The 24,247-nt window shown below is 39.2% G+C and overlaps 1 protein-coding gene across 1 annotated transcript in view; it reads left to right on the top strand.

Annotated features, from left to right (window-relative positions):
- CDC73 (cell division cycle 73) overlaps window positions 1-24,247 on the top strand; it is a 157,576-nt gene that overhangs the window by 5,994 nt on the left and 127,335 nt on the right. Inside the window, exons 2-7 of the mRNA XM_019530705.1 lie at window positions 3,239-3,344; window positions 6,132-6,201; window positions 8,894-8,956; window positions 9,047-9,099; window positions 11,029-11,117; window positions 14,786-15,002. Of these exons, the coding sequence (XP_019386250.1) occupies window positions 3,239-3,344; window positions 6,132-6,201; window positions 8,894-8,956; window positions 9,047-9,099; window positions 11,029-11,117; window positions 14,786-15,002 (598 nt within the window). The remainder of the gene's footprint in view (window positions 1-3,238; window positions 3,345-6,131; window positions 6,202-8,893; window positions 8,957-9,046; window positions 9,100-11,028; window positions 11,118-14,785; window positions 15,003-24,247) is intronic.

The following is a 24,247-nucleotide window of genomic DNA, read 5'->3' as shown; positions in this document are numbered from 1 at the left end:
AACAAATATGCATCTTTCCTGGACTCTTTTCAGTGTGTTGCTGTTCTAACACTTGATCCCCCTCCATAGTTTGGACCCATGTGCTTATTCCCACCTATAATTTTCCCTTCCCTTTTCAGCAGGAGCTTATGGTCCTTTAGCAACTTGTAGACATTGTATATTTTTTCCATTCTTTTGCTACAAACAGCTGAGAAGGCAACAAACTGTGGCTGTTGTGGTGTACCCGGCACTTGGCTGGGAGAGCAATTTTTTAATTGTTATGCTTCCACCTTATACTTCCTCCTTACACTTCTGTCTGGCATTCACTCTCCTGTTATGCTGTATTGTATTTTGTCATAAGCATCCTGTCATCCACAAGTGATATGAGCAGAGTGTGTGTGTGTGTAATATAAGAGTTGAAGCATCACCTCTTGGGCATTGTTATAACAGCCCAAATGGCTAGTGAACAATGTAATCTGAATATGGCTTTTCAACAGCATGTTCTCAGGTAATGTTTAGGGGAGTATTTATCAGTTTCTTATTGGAATCCATTTTCTATTGTTTAGTTGCTTAAGTAAACTAGAACAAACCAAGATTCTTGCTTGAAAAAGACAAGTCTAATCATTTGGTATATAAGCTGCTTTTTGGAAAAATGGTGACTTGCTTCAAAATGGCAAAAAAAAAAAAAAATCTTGCTCAAGTGGCAGCACGACTACACAAAAATAACTATTATTATGGATTATGTTTAACTCAGGAATGGGTTGAATGAGGAAGAAGGTTTTTATTGTTATGACAGCTCAAACAATTTTCCAAACACCTTTTAGTCAAAGGTGAGAGAGGTGAAGAATGGCTCAGAGGGCTTCAGTAAGATGCTTAAGTGCTGCCTTAGTATGAAGAGCCTAGCTCCTTCCTGATGCTGGAATGTGGAAGATGCTAGAATTTTTCCTACTAGGGGTACACCCAAAATGCTTGCTTTGTGGGCTCTAGTTTTTAATTATTGCACCCTTTTTTCCCCTACCACACCACAGAAACTGAAGGAGAAGAGACCTTTTTTTTGTTATTTTTCCTTTTTTATTCTTTTTCCATCCAGCAATTGCTGCTGCTGGATTGAAGAAATGGGGTCTGAGGAACAGGGTTGTTCTCTTGCCTATGATTAATCTAGGACTAGGTGCATGCTGTTCTCAAGGAGCAACTTGAAAATGATTGTTCTTAATTTCAGTGCTTAGCCATACTTCCAAATGTTAGATTGAAACTTGCCCATCTGGTTAATTTCACTGTAGCCTTGCTTAGAAAAGTAGTGGCAGCAGTCAGCAGTATTGAAGCCTATTGCTACATTGATTTATATTGGACTACATTTTGGTAGGTGATCTTTAAACCGTGAAGATTAAATGAAAGTTAAAATTCTGCAGTTGCTGCCCTTATTCTACAGTTCTCTTTTGGATAAGCTTGTCATGGTGAAGGTTTGAAACATTTATCCCAACTATAAAGTTGTTCCAACAGAAGATTTAAGCACCTGACACCCACACACACACACACACACACACATTCCTTTGATACTACCATCCTGGCTAATTGTGGGATATGACAAGAGCTGGTCAGAAATTTTGAAACGGAAATGTTTATTCATTTTGCTTAATATATTCATTTGTAATGCCTTGAGAGAACTTTGTGGGGGTGGCACTCGCTATAGTGCGGGAAAAGTAATCCAAGGTAAGTCCTCACAGAAGACCTAGGTTTCCTGGGGACTACTCAATGGCAGGATCCCTGACTTAGGCCCCCTCTACATTTTACCTTTATTGTGCAATTAACTGAAACAAGCTACCTGTGCAAAGTAGCTGTCTCCTTGAAAACGTGCATTAACTTTATAGCTAGTTGCTATCAGCTTTAATTTGCAGGTGTAGCAAGGAGTATGTTGGGTGATAGTAGTCTGCTGAACCTCCGGCATCCCAGGACGCATTACTCTACGTCCAGTGTAAGCTTTTCTGAAAAAGCTCTCCCAACTGGTCAGCAGTAGCAGGTGAAGCTGTTAATTGTCTTTCCCTCCTCTTGACAGCCTATCTATGCACATGTAGCTGTGCACATGGCACGATGTCTTCATCCTGCAAGGAAAGCAAGGTTGCAATTTGAATGATGCCTATAGGCATCCTTAGGGGCAGACCCACCAGGTAGATTTCTCTAGAGGTTTCATGTTCTCTACTGTGAAACTGGCTGCTTTAGCTCTAAGTGGAGCCACTGATTCTGAAATTCCAGAGAGCTGATCAATTACATTTTGAAGTTCTTGTCAATTTCATATCTCTTCCTAATATTTATGAAACTGGCAAGAATTCCAGTTTCCTCAATTTCCAGGATGCAAGAAAATAACAATCTTATGGGTTTTTTTAATCTGAAACCACATTTTAAATAAACTAGTTTTGTTGTGAATTGCTCCTCCCAAACTGTTTTTCCCCAGTCACGTGGTCACATGGAACCAAGTTGCTATTTAGATTTTTGTATAGAGAGAACTGTTAACTTGACTTTAGCTGAGACTGGATTTCATGCAGTTGTGTTGTTTCTGAGATGTGATTGTTTGATCCCAGCTGTTGAGGAGTTGGGTTCATAAAACTGCATTGACTTCCATCTTGTAGCTTGCCATCCTGTCTCTTTATACAAAATGTTATTAAAGAACCATGTGTTAACTCTTGTACCACATATTTACTGTGCATGAGGTTTTGTGGAATCTCTGAGTTCTTCATTACATAGCTCTTCTATGGCAGAGTCCATCTTGTAACAGTTGGAGAATGCTTTAAATTATTTTCTCTCTGTGTGTTAGAAATCAGTTTCCCTCCATCCTCAAGGGTCTGAATACATTTGGGCAGCTCCTTTAAAAGTTAGGAGAATAAACATGACCTAGAGCAGTTTTGTCCTCCATACTGTGGTTAAGTGTTGGCATCATGTTCTTTTGAAATTTCAACTCCTGGCAATTACACTTTTGTTTTTCAGTTCTTAATTCAGCTTGTGTAGAGGCCATACATGGTTGATAATGGGTAAAATATCTATTTAAGTTCATATTTGTCAGAATGATGACAGTTTTCTAGAGTAACATTGATTTGAATATAGGCTTATATAATAACTCTTTGCTTGCTTTCTGAGCTGGAGAGCTGGATAACATTTTTGAATGCATCTTGAAGAGGAGATGACTTCATTAGATTTAATGAGGTATGTTTTGGTGAGAGTGGGAGTGTGTTTGTAAAATAAAACCTTTTGTTTTCTGCTGTTACAGGACAGGAAAGGAAGGCCAACCCAGGGAATACTATACTTTGGACTCTATCTTGTTCCTGCTTAATAATGTGCACCTTTCACATCCTGTTTATGTTCGGCGTGCTGCAGTAAGTAAATCATGTGAAACTTAGTCTATTTTTTTTTAGTCTTAAATGTGTTTGAAGATTGCTTGGTAAGTGTGTTAGTATTTTCCAGAAGTTATGGTAGCACCTATAAAATGTTATTAGAGTTCTATAGTCTGATTGTCTGATTGAACATACTTCAATACGATAGGTTATTTCCTGATAATTATTCAGCCACCACCAAGATATGACAGTTATTTTAATTGCTGTAAAAAAGTGACTTGCTAGTCAGCCTCTAGCATCTAACATTACCCTTTCTGCTCATCACCTATGTAAAAATGTTACTTAATTGTTGCAGCCTAGTGTTATATTAGGTACACAAGTATGTTCCATCATCTGCACTCCAAAAATTTACTTGCCTCTTGCATATATAGGAACATATCCTGTCTCTTCCCTTCCAGTCTCCTAGAAGTAATTTTACATCTCTGTTTGCTGCCCTTTAACACAGGGGTTGGCGTTAAACTCATTTAACTTAAGGACTTCTGGTTAGCTGTTGCAGACTGGGTCAGCACCCGCACCCTCTCCGGGAAAGATTTTGTTGTGTTGTCTTTACACCCTTAAGTAGGAGCTCTTTGGCATAATTAAATATCTGTAAGATGCTTTCCTTGTATTTAGCTTTCCTACAAACTTAAACAGTGACATTTGACAAAGAACACGCTGTTCATTCGTTACTTTGTGCCTCATCTGAAGGGGCATCAGTAACTGAAGTACTCCCAAGTTGATTTGTAAAAGTTTAAATTCTCTTATTTAAAACTATCAAAACAGTGTCTTTTCCTGATGCTTGTTTCTTAAGCAGGTTTTATTTGGTATGGAGAACCAAACGAGTATATAAGAAGGTGGCATTTAAAGCATGTTCTAAAGGCAGGTTTAACAACTTAATTGTAATTCACTGTGTATGATATAATAGGGGAAATGCAAATATTTTTCACTCAAAATTTAAATGAATTGAGTTGGGTCCAATGAAAATCTAAGGTCAAATATATACTCTAGAGTATCAATATGTCTGTTTTTCCTTCACATTCAGTGTTAAACTACCCAATCCTAATGAGAAATCATATAGGTTGTTAAGCTAACTCTTAACTCGGTGATTCTTAACTGTAGAGTCCTGAGAACTTTTTATCAGTGCTGTAGGTCACCACACAATGTTAGCACTGTTAGGTGTCCAAACATGATTTGCAAGATGAACATGGGGATTTCAAAAGGAATCCTTAGTATAAAAAGTATGCTGACCTGTTGGACTTCTTCAGAGTTCTGTCCAACAGAAGACTTGCTCTGTTTTTTCTTTAGTTAAAAAAGGGGGATGGGAACCAAGAATTGGTATTTTCCTTGGGGTGTCTTGAGTCAAAAAAGGGTTCAGAACCACTGACTTAATCCCTTAATGTGCTTCCATTTAAAAGTTTTAAAAACAGGTAGATTAGCATTTTTTTCCATAGGTCCCTTGATATGCTGTATGCAAAGGGCTATAGAGTCATTCTTGCTCAGTTTGGCCAGATTTGAATATTTGACTGTGAATAACTCTAGACTCCTGGTCTGGGTAATCATCTGAGAGGTCTGATACCTGAGTTTTTGTCCCTGCTCCAATTAACGTTTTACACAAGTGAAGCAGCTTGCCTTGGGTAGATTGAGAACTCCCCCCAACTTATGCCATAACTTGGTTGGGTTCAGTCATTCTCCAGGCAGGTAGGATATGAGAGCCTAATCCACCCAAACAGAGAAGCTGTTGGTACCTCAGTCTGCCTTACCATAGCACACATCCTTACCACTGACTGGGCTCTTAAGTAGCAGGGGGCACTATTAGCGTATGTTTCTTTCTCAGTGGCTTTTTGGAAAGTGCCCTAGATCTTACCTCTTATTTTAGATTTTTTTTTCAAATAAAAATGCTCATGATGAAAATGAAGTATTTTTATTTCATGTTAAGAAATATTTCCTCCCTCTTCCCCTGTTTTCCCCAGAGTGGTGAAAACTTTTTTTTTGGCTTGGGGGAGGGAGTAGTGGTGACAACTTTTGGGGCTAAGGAAAACTAAATTTTTCTACAGTATTTTTGGTAGGTAAAAAAAAAAAAGAAATCCAAGTTATACATGCAGTGAAATGTTCAATAATGTGTGTCCAGCAGAGTTTAATAATTATCTGGCACTTTATTTTATGGCATTTATAGAACATTCCTGTAGCGCTTACAACTCTGTATGACATGGAACCACTGGTTTTCTTTGTTTTGAAAGTGTTTGGGTGGGCTGGGGAAGAGACCTAATAACCTCTTGTTCTGGTCTAACATGCAGCTTGCTGTTTCATTGTGCAAGGAACCATGCCAGGAGAGAAGTCTTGCTTCTTTACTTTTTATGAACTAACTTGCTCCCTGATGATTTTACACAGTCTATCCATTTCATGTGCAAAATGCTTAAGTTGAAATATTTTTAACAAAATTGCCATCGATCCTTTTTTCTGACATAGGATCCCTGGGGCAAACAATGAGAGAAAAGACTTTGGATGTAGATTACAAATGTGTGGTTCTCTCTTGTCTTACATTGCCAGGAAGTTTCTCACAAATTGTTTGCACGTGATTCTAAAATTACTAGTAAGTTGTCATGTTCCCTCAGTCTTCAACAGGTATTTGTTACTAAACTGTAGAATAGCTTTTTAATCTTTGGGTTTTGTTTTAAGAGGCTTCACATTTAGCTTCATACATATCATGATATTTTTGCGTTTGTACTGAGGTAGACTACTCTGGCCAGTATTTGCTCACCAATAATTGCAATTTTTTTTTTTCTTTCCCAGACTGAAAACATTCCTGTGGTACGAAGACCTGACAGGAAAGATCTGCTTGCATACCTAAATGGCGAAACATGTGAGCAAAGTTCTTTCTTTAATATAACTATATAGTGCATTTCATGGTCTCATATTTTAAAGCATGTGGGAGGGTGTTAAATCTGATGAATGGAACTGAATGAGTCCAGCCTGATCAAGTGATCTCCCAGATTTTCTTCCACCTCTTTGTTCTAAAGCTTCACTCAACACTGTCATTAGCAAGGATCTGCAGGAAAATGCAGATTTTTATCCTTTTAATGGAGAAAATCAGGGATGGAGAAAAATGCGGGAGACTGCAGGCTTCCCTATGTGGGCTGCCAGAAGCCCAGCCTGCAGAGGACTGCTTGGGGCTGCGGGGAGTGGGACACAGGTCAGGGGGTGCCATGTGCATGCATGTGGCAGTGAGGTAGTGGTGGAGAGCAGTTCCTGCAGCTCCTTTCAGGTAAGTCTGAGAGAGGGAAGGGGGCACAGGTGATGTTGGGGCAGCGGGGAGCACAGATGATGTGCCGAGTGGGCATGTGTCCTCCAAGATGTCTGCACCCACAGCAGACCCCCAGGGCTGCAGTTGGCCTGGACCAGCTCTGGGCAGGAGTTGCCTCTGCAGCCCAGCGGGTGGGACCAGAATGGGAAGGAGTGCCACACCACCATGGCCACCAAAGTGAGGCACCCCCTGCCCACCTGGAAGCTTGAGGGGCACAATTCTGCACCACTGCTGCTACCATGACTCACCACGGTGGCATGGCATGCCCTTCTGTGATGGGTCCTGCCAGCCAGCTGGCGCCTCCTGCTTGGAGCTAGTCTGGCGTGGCTGCAGTCGCACGCTCTCCTTTGGGTGCAGAGATCTCAGGGGGGCACATGTTCCCCCCACCCCCTCTGCCACGTCACCTGTGCCCACACCTCTGTCACACTGGGGGCTGTGGGTCGAGAGTGAGAGGCACCCGCAGGGCTAGGAGCAAGATGTCAGCATATCAGTGCTGCTCAGTGCCACAAAGCAGCGAGGGGAGTCTGGCCACAACCTGACCTGCATCCTGGTGAGCAAAGGGGGCAGAAAGAGCTCTGATTTTTTTCCATGATAAAAAACGAACAAAACAATGCCCCCCCCCCCCCAAAAAAAACCCAAACCAAAACAACAACCCCAAACCCAAATAAAACAAAAACCCCAAATCAAGCATCAAAATATATATTTATAATTTATTTTGTTATAATGATTTAGGCACTGGTAGGCTTTCAAGTTGCTTTAAAATTGTAAAGATATCAATAAAACATTGTGTTCAATTAATATGTATGCATATACATATATGTGTATGGTGGCGTTCCATTTTAGTCAAGGAAAAATGTGGGCTTTAATTGCAGAATTTGCCATTTATAAATGGAGAAAACCAGGATCCCTGATAGCAGTTGGGCCATTACACAAACCTTGACAACTGAGCTTACAACTTCTGATGTTCATGGTGCTGTGTTGGTTAGGAATGCACTGTGTATGTCGTCTTTAAAAAATAGACGACCCAGAAGAGCCTAATTAGTAGCTCTCCATTTGGTGTCATAGGTGTGTGGTATAAATGCTTCAGTGTACTAGAATATAATGCATTGCATGCCAGTTTGACTGGGTTTTTTTTCCCCTTGCTGTTTCTAAAATGGAGTTACACATAGACATAAAAGAGAAATACTTTAAAATATTTCGTATATCTGCAGGTAAAAGAAAGGTGTATATTGATTGTTTTTGAGTGCTGCATTTACTTTTTTTCTTGGAGTGTTTTGTGTTTTTTGTTTGTTTGTTTTTGTTGTACGTTGAGTTTGAAGCTCTCTGTTTTGAAGTGTATTTGTGGCCTGTGGAGCAGGTACAGCCACGGTGCCTGTAGGTCTCATTGGCTTAGGAGTGACTGGGGTCAGGGCTCAGAAAGGGCTGACTAGGGTCAGACTCCATGAAGGATCATAGCTGGAGACATGGGGCTGGAGAGCCCATACGTCTCAACTGGCTTAGGAGCAGGGCCATGGTGTAAGGCAGAGGTCGGCAAGTCTTTTGGGCAGAGGGCTTCTTACTGCGTTTTGGCAAGCCATTGAGGGCTGCATGACAGGCAGCCCAGGGCAGATAAATCATAATTTTCTAAATTTTTTAGAGGCCCCAGAGGCTGGATAGAATGGCCTGGTGGGCTGCATCTGTCCTGCAGGCCACATTTTGCCTACCCCTGGTCGAAGGAGAAGGCTTGGAGGGCCACAGCTGGAGACCAAGGGGGCCAGAAGCCCATAGCTCATAGCTGTGGTTATGATTTGATTAGTATATGTGACATCTATGAGGCATGGGTACGGTGGCGGGGTGGGGATGAAGCCCATGTAATTAGCTCCTAAGGTAATGAGCAATGATGCTGGCACTCATGAGGAGATCTGACTTGGAAGCCCTGGGGTAGCTTCCTTTTTTTTTTTGAAAATTATTTCATCAAGGCATGGCAGACAAGGAGAAATGGAGATTGCCCAAGGAAAGGACATTGACAGGGGCTGAGGGGAACCCAGGGGCATCATTGGCACCCCTGGAGGGGGACTCTGTTACAAAAATACCTGTATATGTGTGTGTGCGTGTGTATAATAGGGCCCCTGTTTCACTTCAAATGAAACTTCAGTTTGATGTTTTACAAATTTAAATGAGCTAGCAGAGGTTTTTTTCTGGGTTATGGCATTGTGTGCATCTTCTCTTAGTGAACTTCAGATGCTTATATAAAACTTTGTTTGAATCTTAGCTACATCATCGAGCATAGACAGAAGTGCTCCACTTGAAATTGGCCTTCAGCGATCCACACAAGGTATGGTTTTAACTACTAAATAGCCTTGGCGTAAACTTTTATGAAAGTCTTTCAGTGTCCTACATATTTAACTACCTATTTTTTTTGTAGTTAAAAGAGCAGCTGATGAAATATTAGCAGAAGCAAAGAAACCAAGAATAGAGGTAATGAAAGTAATTTGTCCATCTGTGGGATAGTTATATTTTCTGTATCTGTTGATATTAGTAATTCAGAAGCAGTCTTTTCTGTAGGTAACTTCACAACATCAATATAATTGGGAGTTTGTAGTCTGATGCTTAGTGAGAATTTCAGCTTTTGCTTTGGATTTCAATGTCAAAGTCTGTGGTTTGACATTCTTATATCTATGTGAGAGGAGAAATAATGCAGTATGCACCCTCCTTGATCATGCACATCTGGTCTGCTTAGATTGGAAATCTGGTGCTGCAAGATTGGAATTCAAATAGTATTTATGGGAAACTAGGAGAGAGTAGAGTTGAACATAATCCATTTCTAACATCTGCCCACTATAACTTTTTCTCCCATTCGTTATTTTGGAATATTATATTACATGTCAGTCTTCCATTCTTTATAAATGGTTCTTCCTTGTGCTTGGTTCACCTGCTGTTCTACTCTCTTGGAAACGATATATGGGCTTTCAGTCCCCATATGTTGGTGTGAGGCTTAAGTATATCATTAAATTAATTGCTAAAATAGAATATATTCCTTTCAGCCATTTAGTTGGTAGTTGCCATGGTTGTGATTCTATGACAAGAACTGACTTTTTTTTCCTCTCACGTCTTTGTCATTACAGCGTTTGTTATGCACATGTCAGTGAAGTAGAATCTCAACATTTACTGAAGGAACTCTAGTCCTTGCATATATGCACATTTCCTTCATTTGCAGAATTTCATAGTGGCATCATTTGTACTATAAGGACAATAGAATCTGTAGAAAGTTTGCAAAGGCTTTACTCCTCTGGTACAAGGGTGGATATCAGTTGTGAGCTGACTTACAAGTTCCCTCCTAGTTGTGATTCTGCTATGCTTCACTGAACTTGCAGATCTTATATGCACCTCTTCTGGTCAGGATCTGGAGAATTACTAGAGGTTGTTGTGAATGGCCATGAAAGATGTCTTGAGCAATCACAGTACAGAAGATTGAGCCCATAGGGCTCATGCACATATTTTTTCACGCTGCAACACACTGGAGATCTGGCATGTCAGAGGAGTTTCGATTAATAGAGGCTGCTTTGCATGCCAGTTGAAGCACACCGTGGTGCATCACTTGCAGTTGTAGAAGTGCAAAATGCACATCAGTGTGCAGAAAATGGCAGTGGTGCACTTTTGAACTAATGTGTTTTATTTCAGAACTGGACCACTGCAATTTTTTGCTCGCTGTTGCGCATTTTGTTGTTTGCATAATTCTATTCATCACAGTGCAGGGTGCTTTTCAAAGCGTCTGGTGCTGTGGCATATGTAAGTGTAAAAATGCCCAGAAACTCCAGTAGAACCTGTTCAATCAGCTATCCAAGTTTTCTGTCTGATATGTGGAATGTGGCTGGCTTTACCTAACTCCGTTATCACTAACTGCTTAAATGGATTCTTAAGTCTGTAGGCACCTAGATGCATCTTTGAACAAATTTGAAATTTTTTTTCTGGGGGCCAAACTGACCTCAACTTGTTCTATATTGTCCCCCTGACCAAGGATCTGTGGTAAAATGGCATAAATCCGCATATACTGTCTCCTTTTACTACAGACCCCCCAGCCAAGTTCAGTCAGTCAGAGGATTTAGCTTTGTTGTTGGTCAACTTAAAATTAACACTGCCACCTTTTTGAAAGGTGACCTGTAATTTTTTTTTTTTTTTTTTTTTTGGTTCATTTTGTTTTGGTAACTGAACTACCCACTACAGTTTTCAGGAATGAATTTTCAGTAATCTCTTGATCAGCCCCAATATTAGAATACAAAAGGAATTCTTTAGTCTCACAAGGCTGAACTTGACAGTTTCTGTAAAGTTAAATTTTATTTGCTTTATTAAAGAGAAGAGAAATTCTACAGAAGTTGCTTTATTAATAAATATTACTGTTGCTATTAGGATGAAGAGTGTGTGCGTCTTGACAAGGAGCGACTGGCTGCTCGGTTGGAGGGGCATAAAGAAGGTATTGTGCAGACAGAGCAGATTAGGTAAGAACTTATTGCATTCATGGAGTAATTGTTAACGTAAGTGATTCTGGGTGCTTTTGTGTGAAGCAGAAGGTAATCAAGATACAAAAGTCCCTTTTTTCCCCTAAGCTTCTTTAGACTAAGGCTTTAAAAGTTTGGAACTACAGTTGGGGCAACCCTAGTTAGTGGACCAAAACTTGTATAATGGTCTGTTTAATTACTACCAGAGGATGTCAGAATTGCACACTTAAGTATGTTCTGGTTTTTTTAAATAAAAAACAGGCTAGAGAATGGGCTTAGTAAGGCTGTGGACTCAAACTAAGTAGTCTTCCTCAGACTTCTTGCATGAAAGTCACTTTAATTCCTTTCTCAATGCCCATCTCTGAACTGGGGATAACCCTTTCTATTCTGGTGCTATGTAAAGAAGCTAACTTGTTTGAGAGGTACTCGGATACAGCAGAGTGTCATACTGAGCACCACCCAAAGTAGAACAAACAGTTTCTTTTAGGGGAAAAATGCAGTTTTCCTATCAAATATAACTCTCTTCCAAAGAGTAAACAATGTGGTAAAGACCCTGACTGTCATAATGCCAGCTATGATATACCACTGTCTGGGTGGCCTCAGAGCCCGAAGCCTTTCCCTATAGTTTGGCTGTTGTTCAGGAAATATTCTAGATGCAAAATCTAGTCTAACTTTTATTTGTTGGTGACATCATTGGCCACATCAGCCAAAAAGCTGATTGCCAATAATGTCAATTTTCCTTTTACTGGTGTCAATATGACATGGACTGATGTATTGGTGCACCTCTAGTATAGGGTGCTTACCCCTAGTTTGCAAAATAAAGGGGCCTGCCATTTCTGAAAAAATGGCATTCTTGTAGTTGTCATAAGCCCTGAATTTGGCTGCAGGACCAGGGTTAAGGTAGTCTTGGCAATGACACCTGACAGCACCTTTTGGCAGGAGCATCCTGCCAGGACCTTGCCACTTCCCCCATTCCTGCCCCTCCCTTTACTAAGCGCCCTGGGCTTGTCTGCCACTGTGCCGCTTATGGAATCAGTCACATCGGCCAACATCAGCAAGCTCAGCTGTGTCCCATCTGGCCTCATGGACTTGTACATGTCTAGCTTTTCTAAATAGTCCCTAACCTGTTCTTTGACCACCCCCAGCCTAAAACTACCTTATAACTTAAATCCCTTTGGTATTCTCATTAGTCAAACTCACTGCTCATATGCATTTGCTGTTTATAGTTGATTCCTCCAGGTTATCTAGTTGATGTCCCTTCTTTTCCCCCAGACTTTGGGGCACCGTGCCTGACTTGATGTTCTGAACCTGACACTCCTCTCTGTATGTCATGTTTAAATGACATTCCTACCCAGCTCTGTTTTCCATTATTTTTCTCATCCTATTCAAGAAAACAAGAAAAACTTCATCCTTTGTCTGGGCAGACGAGGTTCTTTGGGTAAATCTGATATTATTAGAGCAACTAGTTGGTCCATTGGTCTAATAAAAGATATCAGATTTACCGAAAGAACCTTGTCTACCTATAGAACAGTATGTCACATACAAATAATACAAATTATCATAGCTTCCTATTAGATGCTGATAGGACTATTTAAGTAAAACATTAAGGTAATTAGCCCAGTTTTGGGGAAATGTCCATGCATGTGTAAGCAGTGCAGTACTTCCCCTTTCCCTGGGGAAAAAGTACTCACCACTTGGTCACTGTGCAAGTGCTTTCTTAGCCATGTTAACTGTAATTGTAAAAAAGAAAAAATGATTAATGTCTACATCCATAATATGCTTTTTGGCTCACTCCTTTGTACGTATGCTGGTGGCAGATCCACTATATGTGCTTAAAGGCAAACTAATAATGAAAAGATTCCTCATTTCTACATCTGACACTTGTTAATATATTTCCCTTTCTCTCTTTTTTTTTTTTTTCCCTACCCCCCAAATTATATTATGCTACTGAAGTTCAAGCTGTGCCTGAAGCTCTGATAGCCTCAGAGCAGTGAGAATTTGCAAATGCATTCATCTTGTACTTTTTGACTAATTTTTATGGGTATGAAATCACCTGCAGTTTTAGAAGGTCATCTTCAGTATTAAAAGGTGTCTGTATGTATGCCTGTTCGGATATTTAAATATGGGAAACCAAAAAAGTCTTAAGTAGGTTAGTTTCAGAAATATTAATCACATGTTCATTGATTAAAATGCAGATTGGGTTAGGTACCCAAGTGTGTGCCTAACCTGGAGTTCATTTTATTATGCAATTCACCTTGACAAGGGTAGTATACTATATTCTTATGTGTTTATTACATAAGTGCAGCTTTCCATTCATAAAATTATTTTGACTTGATTTGAATTATTATTCCATTCATAAAATATATTTGCATAAAATTAATTTAACACAAGACCAGGCCCAGTTTGTTATATATTGTAAGAAGTAGATTGTCTATATACAGGTAAGGGCATAAAGTACTTAATATATAACATTTCTGCTATCTCCACTGTATACTTTGTAACATTCTGACTAATTGAACCTAATTGTACTTCCTTTTACTGTGTCAGAGAAGCCTTGAAAGTGAGAGGAGCAAATCTGTTTCACAACTGTTATCCTTCTACTTCTAAGGTTTCTTATAGCAATTTGGACAGGGATGATTAGAAGCTTTGAAGATAAAGGGCACTAGTCAGGTTTAAGGCTGCCAGGAGCATAGCATGTCATGAGAACTGCTTACAATGTTGGTGCTGTGTTATTAGCAGCTGTAAAAGTGACTAGAGCCCCTTACTTTCAACGTGTCTAATCATCCCTGTCCAGATTGTTAGAACCCTTGAAAATGGCAGGGGAAACACTTATGAAACTGATGAGTTTCCCTTACTTTCAAGAGCAGCCCCAAAACTGACTATTAAAAAGCCCTCCACAAGCAGGGGAGCTAATCAGTCAACTGCTAATAGCCCTGGTAGTATGGTGGTATGCTATCAACAAACTGACTTCTAAAAGTATAGTCTTTTTCAGTCCCGAAGTTATGTATCTGAAATGGTGGAGTTGGCCGTTAGGCAGTGAAGTTTCATTTTATTCTTATTGAAATGGGCACGCACACACGCACACACGCACCCCCCCCCCCACACCCACCCACCATCTTGGATCAAGAAAAACTATTTTAAATAAAGCACAGGTTGATAGTAACAGAGTTAATACCATCTGGCTATGTCTTGTATCACTTAAATTGGTAATGTTGACCCACTTCTTAGCTGACAACCAGAAATGCTACTAAATTTCTAGTCGTGGCAGTAGCTGATGTTTTGAATGGCCAGAGAACTGCAACCATTTGTGGGCAGCAGAAGGACAGCCTTATACAACACAGTACATTTAGGGAAGAGTTTAGACCTAGAATTATAAATTTTTACAAATATGGGCCTGTTTTAATTTTCTTATTATTGTGATTAAAATACTTGTATTTTAATCATACCTACAAAGTAGTTCTAATGTTAAGAAATTCAATGCAGAGATCCAACCAAAAGTCTACATCTAGATCCAACTCTAGTGACTGTAGAATCTATGATGGCCTTTAAACTACTACTACTGCAGACTACTAAGAATTTAGGAAGTAATCATGTACTCTCAGAATACAAAACTTAAATAACTAATTTGTACCTGGACTTAGTGTTTTCTGATACTCTTCCTGGTTTAGATCTTTGTCTGAAGCCATGTCGGTGGAAAAAATTGCTGCTATCAAAGCAAAAATTATGGCGAAGAAAAGATCTACTATCAAGACAGATCTGGATGATGATATAACTGCCCTTAAGCAGAGAAGTTTTGTTGATGCAGAGGTAGATGTAACCAGAGATATTGTCAGCCGGGAGAGAGTGTGGAGAACAAGAACTACCATTTTGCAAAGCACAGGCAAGGTACTGTATTAGTTATCAAATTGAGAGTTTGAGTGGGGGAAGGGGTCGAAGCTACGTATACACTCTTTGCATATCTTGTGTGTGGTGGAGGAGAATACTGTTTCCAGTATTTTCACTAGTTATTGTCCACAGAAAGGACTTGCAAAAAGTGAAGACTTTAAGAATATTTTAAAGAGTTACTTGTGTTAACTTTCATACTAGTTTCTGTGTCTTCTTGCCCTGCTCTATTTCCTGAGCTCTTTAGCCCTTACTCTTTAGCATTTTTTTTTGTTTGTTTTTTTCAAATGGCCTTTGGACTGAGCCTTCATATTCCCTCCCCCTTCTACAAAACAGAAACAACTTGACTGAATATGCAAGGGTAACAACTTAGTACAAGCTGTAAATGGTAAGGTGGGAGGCTGCTGACACAGCCAGGAAAAGCTGATAAGAAAGCTTTTTTCCCCTTAACTTCCATTACTCTGAGCCCTGTCACTTGCTTAATTCCAAACCTGAAGTAGTTCAAAGAAATAATAAAATGGAAAAAAAAATAGTTATGGGGCTGCACACGTGTTTTCTGCCTAGACACTGTCCTATTGTTAGAGCTAGGCATAATCTCTTGTGTATAATCAAGAGCAAACAAGCAGTTTTTGCCTCCTTTTAAACGATCTAAGTGAGGAAGATCATTTTGATTTGTAGTAATAACAGAGCAGTAACAGGGAGAAATGCAATATTTTTCATTTCTTTGCAGCATTTAAATACATAAACTGTGTTGGGGACCAGAACCCAGGGCTCCCTCCTTTCAGGGGAGTGCCCTCATTGGGCTAGCGGATCGGTATCCTTCTTCCTTTCAGTGCAGTCTCCAACTTCCATAGTGGGAGGTGAAAAGTGTCTCCAGCTTGGCCTAGTTTCTAGTCTGGTGGTTAGGGTACTCTCTTGGGAGATGTGATTATTTTATTTTATCTCATTTAGCCTGAGAGAGTCATTGAATTCAAGTCTCAGTCTTTCAGAGTTTATGCTCTAATTGCCAAACTGTAACACAAAAGCTGGGAAACTAAAATCATTATGTTCTCACCCACTGATTGTTTTTGAGTGGAAGTGGCTGTCAGCGCTGTGCTTTGGGGTTCAACACCAGTGTTACTGGTATGGACTGGGCATGCTTTTGAGTGTGGTTGGGTAGGTAACAACAGGGTTACTTGATTTATATAAAATTCCTAACAATTTAAAGTATGAAAGACAGACAGACTCTGGGTTTGCCAAGACATTAATGTTTTTGGTCATATTCAGTAGAATTTGAAGTGCCCAATGGTTTGATTACATTAAGGTGCATGTTGGCACCTCAAGTTAACCAGAAATTAAACCTCAAGTTAACCAGAAGTTAAACCAGAAATCCTCTTTTGTCAACACAATTGCATTTTATATGTGGTTGGTGGCATATTAGTTCTGATGGTAAAACTTCTGCAGTGTAGACCAAAACCTAAGCCATCGCTTCGGTGAAAACAGGCAGCTAAAGAGTCTTAGTGTTTGTGTGGCTAGGTGCAGTTCCTGTGGGTTGCTCACTTGATCATAAGCACCTAAATTGTACCAGTTACATTTTAGGGTCCTAAGATTGCATTTACACTGCCTCCATGCTGTTCATAGACTGCTGGCAAAGAATAAGCCCAACATTGATTCCACACCATGTTCCTCAAAACTTAAAATGAGAAAGTGAAGAGGTTGTGGGGGCACTCCTTTTCCTCCTCCCACCATTGCTGAAACATGTAAAAGATGCTGATCTAGAGAATGGCGATAGCAGTGTTGATGCTTTGGGTTTCAGTTGCATGAAGCGGGAGCGGGTTAACAGGGTTTATTTTGTTTTTTGGCAGCAGTCTTTTGAGTGTTGTGTGGAGGCACTGGTAGATGTGTCCAGAATCTTTATATGTATTTGGTAGATAGTCGGTTGTTTTCCTAGCAGCTTTAGCTGTAGGATACAGAAATGAGGAATTCACTAAGTTGGTTTCACCAGTTATTTTGGGAATGAAAATAACTTCATCTTGCCTTGGGGGTGGAGTGGGGAGGAAAAGCTAAATTTACTAGTACTCTGAAAAGTGATTTTTGTAAAAGCATCCTTTATCCAGGCCTAAAGTTTGTGAATTAGATTTTATTTAGTGTGCCCAAATCATTTTGGCAGGCAATTTGTCAATGCTGCATAGCTTCAGGTTTGACTAAGGGTATCCATGTACCAGCTGATTGTCTGGCCAAGCTGAAATTCAGCTAACTTTTTGAAAATATCTAAGTAGTGGGGTGAGGGCATGGTGGGGAAGGTTGTTTTTAAATAGGCAGCTGATGCAACTTAAATCATCAGTTCTGATTTTTAGGGATTTTTTCTTTTCTTTGCATGAAAGAACAATATACAAGGGACTAGCTATAATATGCTGATTGCCATCAAATGGATAAACTGAGGAGGGAAGAATTAGAGGTGGAAGGTACTATTTTTAGGTATAGTAAGACTAGTCATTTGTTAATAGGAAATGGTAAATAGTAAATAAAAAAACAGGTCGTGTCAAAGTGGAAATTTTATATTCATTCCTTTCATCCAACATTAAATTGAGGTGGTGTAAATTTGAAGAATTAGAGAGGCTGAGGGAACTGGGTTTGTTTAGTTTGGAGAAGAGAAGATGGAAGGGATTTCATAGTAACCTTCAACTACCTGAAGGGTGGTTTCAAAGAGGATGGACCCAGACTATTCTCAGTGTTGACAGATGACAGAACAAGGAGCAATGGTCTCAAGTTGCATCAAGGAAAGTTTAGGTTGGATACTAGGAAGAACTTTCCCCCTAGGAAGGTGGTGAAGCATTGGAACAGGCTACCCAGAGGGGTAGTGCAATCTCCATCCTTGGAGGATTTTAAGGCCTGGCTTGACAAAGCCCTGGCTGGGATAATCTAGTTAAGGATGGTCCTGCTTTGAACAGAGAGTTGGACTAGATGATGTCCTGAGCTCCCTTCCAACCCTAATTCTTCTATGATTCTAAGATGATTTTTGTTAATGAGGCCAAGTAATCTTTGGGCTGGATCCAGTCACTCTGGAGGCCAGATCTGGCCCATGAGTGCATTGGTTGAGCTTCACTGGTTTTAAATGGTTGGGGGGGGGGGGTTGATCTTCCTTAAGCAGAGGACTGGACTAGATGAACTAGTGAGACCCCTTTCAGCCCCACTCTTCTGTGACTGTCATCTTGCTAACAGGGGTGTAGATCACTTATCCTTTACAAAGAAACTTTATAACGTATGCCCTTTGGAGACGCTACAGTTGACCAGGTTAGGTAGTATGAGGTATTGTCACCGTAGTAATGTTATCAATAACCAAATCTGTTCCAAAAGTTAGACTTGCCTTGTCAGACACTTGTGTGACTCTAAATCAATTTGGGATGAAAGATTGGCTTGTTCTGATATTTCAGAGTGAGAGTGGTAGTTACAAATGTTCATACATTTTATTTTTCTATGTATTTATATTTAAAAATACATCTCATACACACACCCCCCTCAGGTGTATGCATGTGTATGAATTTCTTTTTGTAACTTCCAATCTTGGGAGCAAATACTAGTGGGATAAGAACTTGCAGTGGGAAACAATCTAAAAATGATTTGCATATCAAGCTGGATATGCACTTCAAAAAATGTTTGGACATTTAAATAAACAGCAGTATAAATTGTTTTGATCAATGAGTCTTGCCTTCTTGCCACAAGTGTGTGTATACCAGAAAAAAAGGGAAATTTTGCTTTTAAACAAGTATCTTACTGTTTTGGGAATAAAATAGAGCTTAACATGATAAAACTCTCATATGTTTAAAATTTAATTGTGCCTTAACTGTTTGATTCATTTCCGGTTTGATTTGTTTTTATTTCCCTACATGTAAAGTGGTCCATACGAGCTGAGTATTTGGAACCTGCTGATAGTAGTTCTTAGTGGTCATTTTATAAGTGAAAAAAGAAAAAGAAAAAAATTATTATTCTGTCTTGACTGTGAAAGGGTTAATGCCACTTAAGTTCTTCCTGTATAACAAATTAAACTATTCCATGCTGAAGTTGTGAGGAAAAGCTGCACAGTTCAAAGGAATATTGGCAGGGAGTCTTTCCAGCTCAGTGATTTTTTGATGTACTCTGCTTAAAAACCTTTCTCACAGCATGCCCAGAAACATATTTCTCAGATATTAAGCAGTGTGATAACGTGGTAGGTTGGCTCGAACATGCAGCAGTGTGAGGAAAAATCTCAGAACTGATATCTTACAAATGCACTGCTATCATTGTGCTTGCGTATTTATGTTCTTTGTAGTGAGCTTATGTTCTCCTGAGAGCAGGATGTTCTGAAGACTTCCTCTTCTCTTCCGTATCTTTTTGTTCTTTTTTTCTGAGCCATTTCTAAAGCACACTGCAAATTTGTTGCTAAAACTAATTAATCAAAACTTCTGGTTTTAGCGCAGCAGAATTTTTTCTAATGTTAAAAAAAAAAGGGGGGGGTGGAGTTTCAAAGTTACCTTTTTGGGTTGCATTCATTCCTCTTCCTTCTCCTTCCCCCAGACGAAGAAAGGATAAGCCCCCTTCCCAATCCATGGGAAGGCTGAAAGGGTGACCCCAGCTTCTCTAACAAGCTTGAATGTTTTCCATGAAAACCACGTGTTGCCCATGTCACGAATTCTAGCAAGTTTTTTGTAGATCTGTTTGGCCTCTCTCTTACCATCCCCTCCATACTTTTTGCTAGGTTTTTTGCAGGACTTTTTAGATGGATATGGCACCATATGGCCATGTTGTAGATCTTGAATGACATAGATGCTTAAGAGCCTTTTGTGCCTGAGTAAATTTTCATTCTCGGGGAGAGGAATGTCAAGAAGAACATTGTCCACTTGAGCAATCATTTGTTGTACAAATTTATGTTCTGATCTGCCTTGCCTATCAGCATTAAACTTCTATTGTTACATATGGAGAAATCTGTAGTGGTAACAGGAACAGGGCACTAGAGCAGAACTATAAAAATTAGAGGTGGGAAATGTGCATCTGAGTTTAAAACTTTGTCCAAAGATCTTTGTACTATACCAGCTGTGTGGTTGGGATAGACATAGGATAGGCAGGCTTTCAGTTAGCTGAGGAAGGGTAGTGTAGCAAAATGAAACCTTGTCCCTGCCTATCCCAACCATGTACTTGGTCCAGTAAAAAGATATCGCACATGAGAATTCCTGTCTCTTGTGAATTTCCTGGAGCGTTGTAGCAACAACATCATTTTAGCACTCGCAAAGGAAAGTTTACGTACAGTATTAAAGATTATAAGAGCATTTAAAACTACTTGCTTGCATAGCTGCTAATACTAGTCACAGACAACTTACTTGATAACACCAGTTTATTATATGATCATGGTCATCTATAAAGTCTCCAAAATGATCTGCTTGTGGAGGTTTAGGCTCACAGAAGTTTATGAATGAAGAAAGCCTGCAAGATTTTTCTATCAGAACACTTACTTATTTGTGCTCTCTTTTTTTTCTTTTTAACCAAGACTTGAACTACAGGCATTGAAATTCCCATTACTTCTCTGGGCAGACTAAATAATCTGATATTTAGGAAAGGAAAACTTTTATTCGAATGTGCATTAATTTGCTATATACTACATTATGTATTAAACAATCAACTGTGCTAAAATAATCCAAATATGTTTCTGTAGGTCTGTACTTACTAGAACTAAATGCACATCTCTTTCAGATTGATTAAACAAAATCAGGCCTCCTTGAGCATCTTTACACTGCATCCAGTACTTCACTGAGAGTTGTTTCCACACCTGAGTTAATGTTCACCTGAGTCAATGTTTTTAATTAGAGTTAAGTCCACAGGGCTGTGAAATAAGAGGTACATTAGAGGAGCAGTTAACAAACAGCAGAATTGCAGAAGAAAGGATAGTTTGATTAGTGAAACATCAAGACCGTTTGAAAAAAAGGGGAGAGGGTTGTTAATATCTGTGGAATGAAGAGTTTAGAAAAAAGCAGGTAGAATCATGAGCTATGAAGTCAAGTGATTGCTTTGCTGCTGGCTGAATAGAAATGCTGCTGCCACTTCCAGTTAAACTTTGGATGGACCAGGAATTGGAGGACAGTACAAGTGCATCACTCCACTGCTGCTGGATCTGCCCCTGTGTAGAAGCATTTTCTCAACCTTTACTTGAAAGCGTGGCTGTTTTTGAATGCTTAACATGGGGATTTCTAGCCATTAGAAAAAACCTCCTCTTTATTTGGATAATACTTGTAGTATCCTAGTATTTCCCCAGTTATCTACAGTTTTCCATGGAACATAATATACCTATTACATCATGTAGATGAAAATTTTTTATCATCAGGAGCCACATTTTATACAACTCCTGCTTTTTCCATGGCAGGACAGTAATCTATGACTTGTGTATATTAAATTCCTTTAATCTTGTGCTGATCAGTATTGTTTCCCCGTGTGTGTGTGTGTGTGTGTGTGTGTTTGTGTGTGTGTGTGTAATTGTGTTGGTTTGGGTTTTTTGGGGGGTTTTTTTGGTTTGTTTTTTTTAAACAGTTAAAGAATACTGCTGGTAAAAGCTAGTTTAGTACTTGACAAACTCTTGTTCTGTGTACTTTACCAGTGACTTCCAGAAGTCCAGTGGTGTGACTTGCTTTAAAACATTTTCAACAAACGTGTTTAACTTTGCTGTTGGGTATTTCTTGCTTTTAATGTTTCTTGAAGTTCTTTACCAATTTCAAGAGCACCCTCAATTCAGCGGCAATCATTTCTGTAGTTTGTCCAAGGCTTTGAAAATAGGATTTAGTGTACAGGCAGTTCTCAACTTGCATGCAGCATTTTGAGTTACAACATTTTGCACTTACAATGTTTATAATTTGACACCCTATTTCAACTTCATAACGCAAGTTTAAACTTTACAATGCTTGAGCTGATGCGATGCCACACCAGCAAACAAGTTCGCTGCGTCGTCCATCTCCCTAGAGAACGTCTGTTCAAATTTTGTTGGACACTTTCTTTAAGAAAGCAGACTAGACTCCAGAAAAACCTGCAGCCAAGACTCCTGAGAAGATTTGAGCCAAGAAGCCTTCAAAAAGTCCAACCAAGAGCCTTTTAAAAAGTCCAGCAAAGTCATCTCAAAGTAGTCCTTCCAAATCAATATGATTGCTATTTACAATATAAATACACTAATGTAGTGTAGCTATATTACTCATCTATAATGATCGAGTACAAAATTCTAGGGTATTTTTAATTAAAATAGGGTATTGGGCCTCGGTTCAGGAACCAATCCCCCAGTTATAACATTGTTTCTTATGAGAAAATTTGTTCTGAGTTGCAACATTTCAGCTTAAGACACAGGTTTCAGGAAGCAATTGTGTCGTAAATCTGAGGACTGCCTTTATTCAGCTTTGGTGTATTCAGGATATTTCCTACATTTCTCTTTAATACATCATTGGTTACTCTGGCTGTGATACTTCTATCATAGTGGTCTCAATTTTTTTTCACAGACAGTCATTGGAATAGGCTAGTAAATAAGTAGCTCGAAGCAGTCAATCACTGAATTCCATTGTACGTCTTGGGAGAATTCAACTTGGATCTCCCAGCTCTTTTCAGTGAAGCTGAAGCAAGCTGGCTATTATCTATGACAGGGCTATGCATATGACACTCTAATTTTGCTAACAGTTAGTTATAGCTTTTACTGCTGCTACTTTTAAATATAATGTGGTATGGGCATCTGGGCATTTTCCAATGTATCAGTCGTTTTTGAGAGAGAAACAATCCCATCTTTTGTTGTCACACAAGCACATGTTACTGAATCATTGTGTACATTAATCCATCCATCAAGATTCAAATGAACATTTTTTCCCTTCAGTGTGTGTGTTTTTACACACAGTTTAATTTCCTTCTCGTATACTTTCTTCCAGCAATATCTGGTCTTCTGGGTAGAGTGTAACCTGGTTGTAGTGATTGAACCATGTGAAATGTTCTGAACAGAATGAAAGGAGAATTTTTATTGCATAGATGAACCAAGCAATCTTTGAATCTGTTGTTTTGCTGGACTTTGGTCCTGGTTATGAACTCATCCATGGTTTTACTTCATAATGAAGAAAGTTTCTCTTTGAATATAGGTAATTTACCCTCTGAAGTATGTTTTGTTAAAGTACTGCTGGTGGTATGAGTAGATGAAGTTGCAGACATTGCAGGTAATGGATGTTCATAATTACCTGTCTAAGTTGGACCATGAAACACAATGGTTAAAAAGTCACTCGCACTAAGTATTACTCAGTGCATTACATTTAAAAAGAGGGAGAGATTGTAAATGAAAGATCCCTCTTACAGCAGAAAACTGTGTAGAGTTTTTCTTGGGGGTTTTTTTTAAACCAGTGCTTAAATGATGTAGTCTTTTCCAAACCCAGTTCTATAGGGAAAATATTTAATAAATTATAAAGGTTATCTTCCATTTAAGTCTTTTTCTTTTCTCAATATAAACCAGCTTGAAAGAAATTTAAATGTCCATTTTAAAATTAATAAATTCCTATTAAAACTTCATTCTGCCCAGAATGTCTTTACCTAAGGCTTGTATATTTGCTTACATTTAAGCAATAACACTCATTTCAGAAGTGCATAGGTAATACTAAATATATGTAATTGATAAATACTCCCACAAACTAGCACATCCACTAAACTTGTGAACACATTTTTTTGCGATTGAGAATTAATCCACCCAAAATAACTAACACCATTGGCGTGAATGTATCATTTACTAGCAGACTGTATGCAGTATGTGGCATACAGTCCAGAAGAATGATTCAAAAATTGCGAGTTTTACTAATCAATTGATCCAGATGGCTCAGACATGTCCACATCACCCTTTCTGAGTTCATTGCCTTTGGAAAAGCAGTTTTCATAATGTTGCTTCATTCAGGCTACCAGGCCTTGCATCTTTACACTCTTTATATTTGGCATGTGTTCCTCTTTCGCATTATCACAGGAATTTCTTGAAAATATTCCCAAATAGGGTCTTCTTTGTGACCTGCAGTCATGGTAGTGTTTTGAAATCAGGAGTTGAAATTGGAACTAGTCTATGTTAAACAGAATGTTGTTCTTTCTTCCTACGCTGTCTTAAGCCCAGCGCTGGTCCTTTGTTGTGCATACAGCTCCTTACTTTGTTCCCTCTCTTTCCTCCCCACAAAAAACTAAGAACAAACTAGGACTGTTGTCCCTGAGACAACCTACTACACCTTTGTCCCTCTTCTTTCTTCCCTTACTTC

The sequence above is a fragment of the Crocodylus porosus genome, unplaced genomic scaffold (assembly GCF_001723895.1).
Source record: "Crocodylus porosus isolate Cpor-Errol unplaced genomic scaffold, CroPor_comp1, whole genome shotgun sequence".
In the NCBI taxonomy this organism is placed as follows: domain Eukaryota; kingdom Metazoa; phylum Chordata; order Crocodylia; family Crocodylidae; genus Crocodylus; species Crocodylus porosus.
Note: the sequence above shows the minus strand (reverse complement) of the source record. Positions and strands in the feature narration are given on the sequence as shown.